Consider the following 13,874-nt stretch of genomic DNA (forward strand, 5'->3'; position numbering starts at 1 on the left):
ATTGAGGCCCCCCAGATAAGTGGTAGACAGGGCGAGATGTACTAAAGGAAAAATGCGGTAAAACCCCCGAAAATGGGGGTTTTACCGCATTTTCAAATTTACTAAGACCCACCGCCGGTTTTTTCGCCGTCCAGGATATTGCCATCTTTGGATGGTGATACCCTATAGAAGCCTATGGGCTTCTTATCGCCGACCGCCGCTGCCCACCGCAGATGCCGACCCCCCAGCATACCTTCCTCTAGGCTGCCCTGGACCCAGAAGGTAACCTCCTCCTCCCACTAGCAACGCAGCCGGAGGTCCTTCCGGCTGCAGGGGGAGGAGGAGGCGCCAGGGGCAGCCTGCTGCTGCTTCCCGGTGTGGGGGGAGTGTGGAGACCCCTGGGAGGTGACGGAGACCCCCCGCAGACCACCTCACAGGTATCGCGGGGGGCCTCCGTCACCGCATTGCAATATTGATCGCATATGTTAGTACATATGGGATCAACATCGGCGATGTATCTTAATACATCCCACCCACAATCTGGTGATCCACCGTGCTTCTTTCAGCAGTAAGGACTTAGCTCTATTGCCACTTCTAAGAGTTAACGGTACATGATCAAAGATGAAATAAGGAAGGCCAGCCTGTATAAAATGTTTGGCAACCGGTTGGTCCACCAGTTTGCCTTCCAGAATCAATTTGATGGCGGATCTACGGGCCGCCATTCTTTCAGAAAACTTTCGGATTGTTTGCCCTATGTAGTATAAACTACACAGGCATACTATAGCATACACTACAAATGATGTAGAACAAGTCAGAACAAACCTAATATCCAATATCAAATATCAACCATTACAGCGGTAGCACCCTGGTGGTTTGTAGTATATGTTAGGATTTTTTGGGAGCCCCACCCCCGTAATGTCAGTTTTAACAATTCTGTCTCTGTTGTTCCTACCTCTACGGAATGACATGAGAGGGGCTGTATGGTGTAATGATTTTAAGTCAGGATCGGATGACACAATCGGCCACATGATGGGGCTGGAAGTAGTAAAATCACTTGGAAAATGAATTCTATTTCCCATAATTTTGTTAACAGGATCTAATAGATCCTGTCTAGACATCCTAAGTGCCTCATCTTTATGTTCCCCCCCGAATATTAGGGTTATACCCCTGGGCTATGAAATCCAACATTAATGTATCTAATTCCTCTACTAACAAGGACTGGTCGATAGCAATATGAGCCACTCTCATCATTTGGGTGTGGGGAAGGCCAATCTTCAGAGGTCCTGGATGATGGCTGGAAGCCATCAATAACGTATTACGGTCAGTAGTTTTATGAAAAACTTCAGTAGATATATGGCCATTAGTTAATTTAATCTTCACATCTAAGAAATGTATTTCAGAACTACTGAAAGAGTAAGTAAATTTATTAGGGGATTCAAGGTTATTGATCTCATTAATGAGGTCCACCACAATTACAACTGATATCTCTGTTACTGAAAAACATTTTCCTTTCTTGATCAAACATATAAATGTTTGCATAAGATGGGGCCACAGGGGACCCCATCGCACACCCCCTTTGTTGTATATAGAAGTGACCATCAAATAGAAAATAATTTCTCTTTAGAGTCAGCTCCAATAAAGTAAGAAATATCTCATGGTCACATTCTGAAGGCGAGAGTTCAGCATCCAAAAACCGTTTCATAGCTTGCATACCCCCTAGGGATAAAATTGACTTACAACTGGCAGATAAGGAGGTGTATTCTAAATTATCATCTGATCCAACTATATATATAGTGGGATTGATATAGATAATCGATGTTTCACAACCATGAATGGTTAATTTATGATGACAGCGTTTCCCCCATTCCATGGTACTTTTGTAGTGTTGACCTCCATCGAATGATGTGAAAATGATGATCTTCAATGCTAAACCACAGCTGAATGCAATTGTTTTATATCTGGCCTGGCCACAGGGGTCTATTGCGTATGCCAGAAGCCCATCCACCAATCGATGAAGTGCCTCTGGGGTGTGTGTGTGTGTGTGTGTGTGTGTGTGTGTGTGTGTGTGTGTGTGTGTGTGTGTGTGTGTGTGTGTGTGTGTGTGTGTGTGTGTGTGTGTGTGTGTGTGTGTGTGTGTGTGTGTGTGTGTGTGTGTGTGTGTGTGTGTGTGTGTGTGTGTGTGTGCATTGTGTACCTATAGAACTCTTCAATACGAACACCTGCAGACATATAAGTTCTAACACAAAATGCATGTACTATAACTTTTGCCTTTTTTCCTCAAATAAGAAACTCCAGACCTGGATGGTAGTTCATTTTATGACAGTTTACGTATGAGCAATAATGCATCTAAATAGTTATTGTTACAAATTTGTGTTTATAGTTCAGGCCATCTTAAGATACCCACAACCTTAAATCTAGTGCATAGATGCTGCAGTCATTTTCACCAAATCCAATAATTGCACCTGGTTTATCTAAGTACAACATTTACTTCAAGATAAGTAACGCAAATTAAGATGCACTAAAAGGAGCATGTTTAATTTGTGACTGCGTAACCTTTGTACTACCTTTGCTCATCAACGCACCTATGGTGCCTATGCAAGCACAAGGGGCTGCGAGTGCAAGATCAATGCATCTGTAAATGCGCATGCAAGTTCTGCACATGAGTAGTTTATTTTGCAGAGCAGAATGTTTACATTGTGCAAATAAATTTATCAGCAACTGTACATCATAAGCAAATAGAGGAGTCAAAAAGTTTTACCCAAGGAGTTAATTTTATCTCTTTGTGTTACGTACTAGGTTTAATCCACTTTTGATCAAACCCCTCCCAATGGCCTTTCTGAAATCCTTTTAATCCCCAGTATATTTTTATCCCCCCAGTGTATTCTTTCATACCGCTACAAAATAGAAGATGCAGTGTGCACTGAAACTTTTGTTGAAGTTAAACCAGAGATTGTTTGGGATCACAGACTTATCCACTCGGAGAGAAGCTATTTATATGATGCTAAGAATCAGCCTCTCATCTTTGAGTGCCTTCCTGATGTCACCAGCAACGGAAAAGGACATTCGTATAATATTGTGAGCAGAAAGCTCTCTGGCAGTCACAACAATATTTGGGAGTATATCTGTAAGTATAATTGCTTATATTATATACCAAAATCTATGATGATCAGAATGTGTGCATGCATGCATCATTTATTTATTTACATATAGCCATCATTAAGCACAATAACGCTAAAAGAAACAAGGTGTAGCAGATATAGATTATAAAGAGCAAAGGAGACACACTGATGTATAGTATTTGGGTGCAAGAGGTCTTTGCAGAGGTCAGTGTTCAGCTGCTTCTTAACTGAAGACGTGCAGGACTTCATAAGGAGAGCATTAGAGATGCTATGTTATTCTATGGTCATGTTAATACATTGTAAACTTTAGATAGCTTATTGGTGAGCAGTTACAATAACCCAGGACATAACATTTAAATACACTATAAGTAGCAATCTACTGTATATAGACAATTATCTATTTGAAATGACATTATTTTTTAATGATAAGTTAATGACATTAAATAGTCAAAGAGCCAATAAGATCAGGTAAGACATTCAAGGTAACAGTGAACAATGGAAATCAGAGTAGTGGCAAACACTGCAGGTATAGGAGACCTTACTGGTTGGCATAGGAAAAGACTTATATATATACATACACACTGTATGTATATATATATATATATATATATAATGTTAATGTATTTGATACCTATAAAAACTACTTGGTAAACAGCAGAACTGGACAATTGTCACAGATCTGCTAATCCGGTGCTAATTATAAAGGATCAAAAAAATTTTTTTTATATATATATAATATTAAATAAATAAATACAAGAAATGTGAATAGGCAGCTGAGTAAGAGCAACTTGCTAGGTCGCTTAAGATTATGTAAAACAAAAGAAGAAAAGATTTACTCTGCGCCAAAAAACACTTTGTGATACCAGTGTGCAGTCTGTCATGTATAATGATTGACTCAGTACGACTTCAATTATAAATAACCACTTTTATATTTGGTCTGTTAAGATTAGCAACATAAAACACATACATACATAAACTTTGTAGCAATAAATTGCTCTCTAGACGGACAATATAAACAATATACTATATATTCTAAAAATATCTCATTGGCTCTGTTTGGTAAGAATTGAATTATTCAGCACTGGCGTCCCAGTATCAGAATAAATAAAAATTAAGTAAAATAAAAAGTCCCGCAAATATGATAATGCAGTCTCTTAATGGATAATATGTATTAATTATAATGGATGATTACCAATGTGCTGGTTCCTGAGTTGTTTTAGAAACAGGGTCCGTTTTATAATAAATTGCACATGTATAGGTGATTAATAGAATAGAGTTACTGTTCCATTCGCAAAAAAAAGCTCCCCTGATTGATGGCTTTGTCAGGCGGTTCCTGTAATTAATTCACACCACGGGTAGTAGGCCCCACTGCGGAGGACATTAGCAGACACCGGGTAAGTACAGGTGGAAATGGCAGGTGAAATTGGAGCCGCTGCGGGCAGCCGTATGCGGTAATTGGCTGGTACTCGCCGGCTTTGATGGCAATGATGAAACTTTGACGTGAAATACTGCAGGATACCGCCGGCTTTAAGCACCAGACTGCTGCCTCTCGGAGTGTAATCTGCGGCTGGCAATCAGCTGGAGCACCCGGCATGCAGCGTGCAGGGAGAAGCTTGTGGCTGTGTATAGCAGTAGGTCCGTTCCACGGACAAATCAGACCAGACAGAGACCAATGTGGAGTGGGCGTCAACGCGTTTCGTCTCCTAGGCAACCGGAGACTTCCTCAAGACGGGAGGAAGTTTCCGGTTGCCTAGGAGACGAAACGCGTTGACGCCCACTCCACATTGGTCTCTGTCTAGTCTGATTTATCCGTGGAACGGACCTACTGCTATACATTGCCATCAAAGCCGGAGAGTACCAGCCAATTACCGCATACGGCTGCCCGCAGCGGCTCCAATTTCACCTGCCATTTCCACCTGTACTTACCGGGTGTCTGCTAATGTCCTCCGCAGTGGGGCCTACTACCCGGGGTGTGAATTAATTACAGGAACCGCCTGACAAAGCCATCAATCAGGGGAGCTTTTTGCGAATGGAATGGTAACTGTATTCTATTAATCACCTATACATGTGCAATTTATTATAAAACGGACCCTGTTTCTAAAACAACTCAGGAACCAGCACATTGGTAATCATCCATTATAATTAATACATATTATCCATTAAGAGACTGCATTATCATATTTGCGGGACTTTTTATTTTACTTAATTTTTATTTATTCTGATACTGGGACGCCAGTGCTGAATAATTAAATTCTTACCAAACAGAGCCAATGAGATATTTTTAGAATATATAGTATATTGTTTATATTGTCCGTCTAGAGAGCAATTTATTGCTACAAAGTTTATGTATGTATGTGTTTTATGTTGCTAATCTTAACAGACCAAATATAAAAGTGGTTATTTATAATTGATGTCGTACTGAGTCAATCATTATACATGACAGACTGCACACTGGTATCACAAAGTGTTTTTTGGCGCAGAGTAAATCTTTTCTTCTTTTGTTTTACATAACCTATAAAAACTACTCCTAAAATGACATTTGTGTTTTATGCCACTATCTCCAAATACTACAGTACATCTGTGGGGAAGATATATTTGAATTTGGCTTTATTTTACTAGTATAAATTGGTTGACATGCCTGATTTATAGATTTACTTTTTCTATCATTCTATTTTATTCATACATGCCTGACTTATTATATTACAGGTTGAGTATAGGCATATTATATTACAGTATCCCTTATCCAAATGCTTGGGACCAGAATCATTTTGGATAATGGATTAGTCAGTATTTAGGAATATTTTTATATTTCAATGAGGTATCTTAAGGATGGTACCCCTCATTCTGGTGCCTGATACACATAATGTCCCCAAGTATAGAGCATGATACACATAGGGGGGAATTCAAATGTTTGAAAAGTCGGTTTGGGTGTCTGTTTTTCCTGTCTATTAGATAGGAAAAAACAGACACCCAACTGACTTTTCAAACAATTGAATATCCCCCATAATGTCCTCCAGTATAGCGCTGATACACATAATGTCCTTACTGCACCTCCATCCCCTGTTCTGTCCTAGAGATCTCACCTTACATGAACATGATGGTTCCACAGGCTTAGGCTGTCAGGGTTTCGGGTGTCAAGGCTCCCCGCCGGCTGCTTCCCACTGCCGCTGGCTGCTCTGGCTGCTTCCCTCGCAGCTGGCTGCTCACTTTACGGGTCCGGGTGGCTACTTCCCTCGCCGCTGGCTGATCACATCATGGCTCCATTGTGGGTGATCACAGGTGACGTGCACCTGTGCAATGCATTATTGGATGCACGCAATGCATTATTGTGACTGGGGACGGTGGGGGCAGGTGGTGGGCATTTGAATCATCGATAAAAAAAAATTTAAAATCTGCATACAGAAAAAGATGGTTTTCGGAATAATTCAGATAATGGATACTTGGATAAGGGATATTCAGCCTGTATTCTATATCATTTTTAGTATATCTGAAGGCGATATACATAATCTCTTTCAATATACAATATATTACTACCTCCCATGAATTCTATGGACACTTTACTCACTCACACGGAGGGCTGATTCTGAATCTCACCCAAAGTGGCCATATTTGCTGGCAGCCATGGAAGTCAGATTTACTACCTTATGCTGATGTGGGGATTATGCATGTGCAAGCGGAATCCCACGCTGCGAATTGATTACATACTGACAGCCACAACTGCCATCATTAGTATCTGCACTAGCCCCATGTTTCATGCAATAGATGCGCCAGAAACAGGTGTCCCTTCCCCGTACACACAACTCAGAATCACCCAAAGCGTTTTTCTACACGACCACAAAGCTCCCATGTCACTCCCACATGTCAGGGTGGTTACATGTGATCATTGTCATAGCCCCAAAATGCCATGTTTCATGGAAAAACAAATCCAGCCAAGTTCCGTACGACCCAGAATAGGACAGACATATAAATGAGTAACTTCACTTCTGTGCATGTGCTGTATGTAAAAACATACAGTGCATCCTGGAAAGTATTCACAGCGCTTCACTTTTTTCACATTTTGTTATGTTACAGCCTTATTCCAAAATAGAATAAATTCATTTTTCCCTCAAAATTCTACACACAATACCGCATAATGACAACGTGAACATTTTTTTTTACATTTTTACTAATTTATTAAAAATAAAAAAATAAAAAAATTACATGTACATAAGTATTCACAGCCTTCGCGAAATACTTTATTGATGCACCTTTGGCAGCAATAACAGCCTCAAGCCTTTTTCAATATGATGCCACAAGCTTGGCACACCTATCTTTGGCCAGTTTTGCCCATTCCTTTTTGCAGCACCTCTCAAACTCCTTCAGGTTGCTTGGGAAGCGTCGGTGCACAGTCATTTTCAGATCTTTCCAGAGATGTTAAATCGGATTCAAGTCTGGGCTCTGGCTGGGCCACTCAAGGAAATTCACAGCGTTGTCCTGAAGCCACTCCTTTGATATATTGGCTGTGTGCTTAGGGTCGTTGTTCTGCTGAAAGATGAACCTTCGCCCCAGTCTGAGGTCAAGAGCGCTCTGGAGCAGGTATTCACCCAGGATGTCTCTGTACATTGCTGCATTCATCTTTTCCTCTATCCTGACTAGTCTCCCAGTTCCTGCCTCTGAAAAACATTCCCACAGCATGATGCTGCCACCACCATGCTTCACTGTAGGGTTGGTATTGGCCTGGTGATGATCAGTGCCTGGTTTCCTCCAAACATGACGCCTGGCATTCACGCCAAAGAGTTCAATCTTTGCCTCATCAGACCAGAGAATTTTGTTTCTCATGGTCTGAGAGTCCTTCAGGTGCATTTTAGCAAACTCCAGGTGGGCTGCCATGTTCTTTTTACTAAGGAGTGGCTTCCGTCTGGCCACTCTACTATACAGGCATGATTGGTGGATTGCTGCAGAGATGGTTGTCCTTCTGGAAGGTTCTCCTCTCTCCACAGAGGAATGCTGTAGCTCTGACAGAGTGACCATCAGGTTCCTGGTCACCTCCCTGTCTAGGGCCCTTCTCCCCCGATCGCTCAGTTTAGACGGTCGGACAGCTCTAGGAAGAGCCCTGGTGGCTCCGAACTTCTTCTATTTACGAATGATGGAGGCCACTGTGCTCATTGGGACCTTCAAAGCAGCAGAGATTTTTCTGTACCCTTCCCTGGATTTGTGTCTCAAGACAATCCTGTTTCGGAGGTCTATAGACAATTCCTTTGACTTCATGCTTGGTTTGTGATCAGACATGCACTGTCAAGTGTGGCACCTTATATAGATTATAGACATGTGTTTTCCTTTCTAAATCATGTCCAATCAACTGAATTTACCACAGGTGGACTCCAATTAAGCTGTAGGAACATGATGATCAGTGGAAATAGGAAGCACCTGAGCTCAATTTTGAGCTTCATGGCAAAGGCTGTGAATACTTATGTACATGTGATTTCTTAGTTTTTTATTTTTAATAAATTTGCAAAAATCTCAAAAAAACTTTTTTCACGTTGTCATTATGGGGTATTGTGTGTAGAATTTTGAGGGAAAAAATTTATTTATTCCATTTTGGAATAAGGCTGTAACATAACAAAATGTGGAAAAAGTGAAGCCCTGTGAATACTTTCCGGATGCACTGTACGTCTGTGAACAGAGATATGTGCAACTCAAAAGCAGCCCCACAATGCACATCCTAAATATTTAAATGTCATGGGTTTGGGCTTATTCAGCTGAGAGAAGAGAAGTCTAAGGGGGTCATTCAGACTGGATTGCTGCAGCAAGCATCTCAGGGCTGCGATCGTCTCTACCTGATTGACAGATAGAGGCGGTCGTGGGGAGGGGGCATTCCAACGGCATTAGAACGCTATTTGTGGGGCGCGGTCTGGACAGCACAGGTGTGTCCGAACTATTGCGGGGGTGGCTGCGTGAAGTTACATTTAGCTGCTGTGACCCGGGATGCGGCTGGTAGCCGCCTGCCAGCGCATGCTTTCGCACCAGTGCAGGGGGGGGGGGGGGCAGGGCCTGACATGCGGGGCAGACTAGCCCTGTGCTGGGTGTCCCCCATATGTCTGAGTAACTGATCCTAGATGTGCTAAATTTAGCACATCTACGATCAGATCTGAATGATCCCATAATCTGTTGATAAAATTGATTATTATTGGATTATTATTGGAATTTTAATATGCAACCTTCAGTATTGCTTAATTTTAATGATAACTGTGATATACATTTTTCTAATGTATGATTTGTTAGATTATGTAATATACTGTATGTTGTAATCATGGTATGGTATGAAAGTTGAATTAATGCTCACCTGAGTTGGAACTTGTTTATATTAGGGTGGTTCATTAAGTATGCTATAGTGTTAGCTCAATGTGGTGCTAAACAGTAATGGGTACAGAATATATTATAATAACGATGACTCAATAAAACATTTGTTCATGCAATGAAAAAACATATTATACAGTGTAAAAGTCTCTAGATACGGCTTGGTGTAAGCTGCATATTAAGGGCTGTATCCTATCACAGGAGATAAAACACTGTGTTTTTTGCACTTTTGTCCGATGTTGTGCTGATGTTTTCTTACAGGCTATCCCATTAGCATCCCCCGTAAAAAAAAGCTTTCCTCACGAAAATACACTGGTTCAGTGAAACCTATGTGTTTTTGTGAGAAACAGACCCATTTTTGCTGTTTCCGGGAATTTGATTTCTCCTGCTCGAGGCAGGGGAAACAATATTCCAGATAACCGGGGCGACCTGCAGTGTCCCATGCCCACCACATCTGCAGCAGCAGGCTGGGACTGCAGGGAGGGTGCCGGGAGCCGGCACTCAGAGTGAGACCACTCTCTTTCCCCTCCCCCGGCTGCGGTCACACAATGGGGGAGCAGTCATGTGACCGGAGGCAGCCGGAGGTGCAGCACTGCACCGGGAGCTGTCAGGAGCCGGCACCCGGTGCAGTACAGAAAAATCTTGATAAGCCACAGCTCATGCCATAAATGAAGAAGAGAACACTGCATTTCAGCATAAAAACCTCATAACATCTGTGAAATACAGTGGTGGTGTTATCACAGTTTGGGCCTGTTTTGCTGCATCTGGCCCAGGACGACTTGTCAACATTGATGGGACAATGAACTCTGAATTATACCAGAATTTTCTACAGGAAAATGTCAGGACATCTGTCCATTAGCTGCACCTCAAGAGAACGTGGGTCATGCAGCAAGACAATGACCCAAAGCACATAAGTCATTCGATCAAAGAATGGTAAAAGAAGAATACATTTAATGTTCTGGAATGACCAAGTCAAAGTCCTGACCGTAATCCAATTAAAATGTTGTGGAAGGACCTGAAGCGAGCAGTTCATAGGAGGAAACCCACCAACATAACAGAGTTGAAGCTGTTTTATATGGAGGAATGGGGTAAAAGCGGTAAAACTGCATTGGGTAACGTGATAAAGGGGTACTGCTGTGTTGGGTAATGTGAATAACGTACACTACTGTGTGGTATAATGTGAATAAGGGGTACTACTGTGTAACACTGAATGCACATAGTCAAGGGGAGGGGATCTCTGCGGGCACATCTCACCCTGTCATGTTATAAGGGGAATTATGATGACTCACAGGCAGAAAACTATAGAAACATAGAATTTGACAGCAGATATGAACCACGGCCTATCTAGTCTGTCCTAAACACACGCAGATGCACACCCTTACACACCAGAGTTATTTTCGTTGGGAGCCAGTTAACTTATCAGTATATTTGTGGATTGTGGGGGATGGGGGGGGGGGGACGACGACTGGAGTACCTGCAGGATTCCTATACGGGTACGAGGAGAATATCCAAACTCCACACAGTTAGGGCCATGGTGGAAATCAAACCTATGACCTCAATGCTGTGAGTCAGTACTGCTAACCATTACACCATCAATACTGCTCTAAGTAGGTTCTGAGTGCACAGCTCTCTCCTTACACAGCACCAATTATAAGGAGGTGGGATATAAAGGTCATTGATGCCATGGCATTCATTATTATTAGGTTCTGAGGATCAAGGCTCATACGGATCAGCTCAGCCAGTGACCCTCACCATTTCACCATTGACTGTTTACATTTTTATTCCTGTGTATGGATGTGTAGGGGCCCCAGTGCATTGCTTTGCCTAGGGCCTACACTACTGTTAAGAAGGCCCTGATCAGTCATACTGTCCCAATATCAGCTGTAAGATGGCGGGGCTGGTGGAAACATGGTCAAACTTTGCAGTGTAATCAGCTTTCTGCATCTAAAGGGCACATAAGCAGCTGAAATTCATCACCAACTTGTCAAGGTGTACTGTAATAATGTCATGCCATGGAAACAGGTGTGAGTTTGGTGCACTGCCTTTGAGAACAGCAAGACAGTTGCTCAAGATGAGAACCGTTCTGGCAGGCTAAGCATGTACAGATGTGTCCTCCTACATCCTAGCTGCAGTCTTGTTACACAGCCCTTCTAGTCACCTCATGCAGTGGTGTGACTCGGTAGCGCCGAGCGTCTTTATGTGCGACTTTTTCCGTTGAAAAGCATCTAAGTAGCATTTTTATCCAAATAGGACACATATGCAGGCAGCTTATGCTGTTAAGAATAATAGCAGCATGCCTATATTCTGTGTGTGACCGCCGCTATATCTGCATACAAAATGCTACATTACTGTGTTTTCCTGTAATCACTGTAATGTAGCATTTTGTATGTAGATACAGCCACAGTCAAACACAGAATATAGGCATGACGCACATCATTTTAATCAGCATTAGCTGCTTGTGCGTTCTAGTCACACAGTTAAGTGAATATGACGCATTTTCGGCAAAAAGATGCCTGACATTACCAGAGCTGCCACAGATGTCTATTTGTGCTGCACTGAAGATCTGATTCAGGAGGACAGACGGGTCATTCCATGAAAATGGTCTTTTTATGTAACGTTTGTTACCAGTTTTCAGGACAAGCTTTGCATCAAAATTAAAGTATATCATGTACCACACAAACAACATTTACTTTGCCCAAAATATTTAAAACACATGCTCAAAAAAAATATATTTCACATGAAATATATTTTAAATTGTAACGTTTGTTACCATGGAATGACCCAGACGCATTCAAGTTAGTGATATTGCTGATGATTCGCAACTGACGTTGAAGTTCAGCAAGCTGTCTTGTCCTACAGGAGCTTGACAATGATTTCTTCTATGTCAGTATAGATGCCTTGGTGTACCGTTGGAACAAATGCTTAGACAAGTATTAGGACTTAGTGAAAAAATAAACTGTACCAACTCCATACTACTGATTAAACGTAAATGTACGAGTTAAATAAATGTACTCAATGAGAAATGTTACCTTATTTATTGAACCATCCTCGTGTATCACACATGCTCATGTATCGCGCACCGTCATATATCGCACATGCTGTTCCCTTATGCCTGATGAAGATCATATTGTAATATGTGACTTGGAACTACTACTTCCCTATATTCTCCAAGGAAAGAATGTCTTTGTTACATTTAACGTGATTAATGCCTCTTGCTGTGTAAGTGCAATTTTTATTCTGTAACTTTAGAGCAGTTAGAGTGGACTGTATTTTTCTACCAATGCAATAAGCAGTGATAGAAGATCTTTATTTACGCCCAATATTAATTAATAGTGTAAAGATTACCCATTCATGGGAAATATCCAGGCTACCCTGATGTAATATTTTGTATATTTTCTTTTCTCTTTTTTTAGGCCCACTAGACTTTACTCATCATGGAGAACAGAGTTACATATTCCCAAACACAGGAAGAGGAATCTGAGAAAGAGAAACGTAGATTTCAAATGGGAACGTCGACTCTGAAGAAAAGATTTAGAACAAGGTTAGGCTGTATCCATATAAACATCTGAATGGCTTGTTGCTTCTGTCTTGGTGTACTTACTCACAGACAATTTGGGTGTAATTGCCTGGACTATCACTTATGATATTATCAACTGGCTAAGGGCTGTCTACAAATGCGCACAAATTTGAGCCTCCAGGAGAAGTGACCCCAGAGCAAAAATCTGAAATTCCCCCTGACTCAAAGATCAGCTCCATTACTACAGCCAAGCTAAATCTGCCAAAATACTATTAATTTCTCTTTTCCTATTTCCACTGGATAGGGCATTTGGTTGCAGAACTTGTGAGTGGTGGGCCCAAGTACAAACATATGTTCTGGGACCCCCTCCTTTGATGCAATGTGAATCTGGGGAGAAGCAGTTGGTGTCAAAGGAAGATTCTGCGGGTGATGTGTAGAGTCAGAGGGTGGTAGGAGGTGACTGGGGAATCAGTGGGTGACGGAGAGATAGGAGGCAGTGAGTGGCAGGGGGTGACTAAGGAGTCTATGGGTGAAGGAGAGAGAGCAGATGACAAGGAGAGGCAGTGGGTGACTGGTGAGTCAGGAGGATGTAGAAGGTGACAAGAAGTGGCAGAGGGTGACAGCAGAAGGCAGAGGGAGACAGAGATAGGCTGAGGGTGACATTGGAAATCAGAGGGAGACCGCAGAAGTCAGATGATGACAGGGAGAAGTAATTAGGGAGAGACAGATGGTGACAGTGGGTGATAGCGAGACAGTGGGTGACAGGGAGATAGTTGGTAACATAGATAGTGGGACATTGGGGAACAAGGGTGATGGAAATATTGGAGGACAATGAGAAATTGAGTGACAGGGAGCTAGTGGATGACAGGGAGCTATTGGGTAATAGGGAGATAGTGGGTAACAGGAGAGGGTGACTGGGGAGC

At 42.0% G+C, this 13,874-nt stretch overlaps 1 protein-coding gene across 2 annotated transcripts in view; it reads left to right on the forward strand.

Annotated features, from left to right (window-relative positions):
• The first annotated feature begins 2,901 nt into the window (after nucleotides 1-2,901).
• The window catches only part of MYOM3 (myomesin 3), a 357,638-nt gene continuing 346,665 nt past the window's right edge, over nucleotides 2,902-13,874 (forward strand). The window contains exons 1-2 of one of the 2 annotated variants that reach the window (XM_063954304.1): nucleotides 2,902-3,103; nucleotides 12,857-12,975. In XM_063954304.1, the coding sequence (XP_063810374.1) occupies nucleotides 12,869-12,975 (107 nt within the window). In that variant the 5' untranslated portion in view covers nucleotides 2,902-3,103; nucleotides 12,857-12,868. Of the gene's footprint in view, nucleotides 3,104-12,853; nucleotides 12,976-13,874 lie in introns of those variants that run through there. The other variant, XM_063954305.1, reaches the window with a different exon arrangement.

This window comes from Pseudophryne corroboree, chromosome 2 (genome assembly GCF_028390025.1).
Source record: "Pseudophryne corroboree isolate aPseCor3 chromosome 2, aPseCor3.hap2, whole genome shotgun sequence".
Lineage (NCBI taxonomy): Eukaryota > Metazoa > Chordata > Amphibia > Anura > Myobatrachidae > Pseudophryne > Pseudophryne corroboree.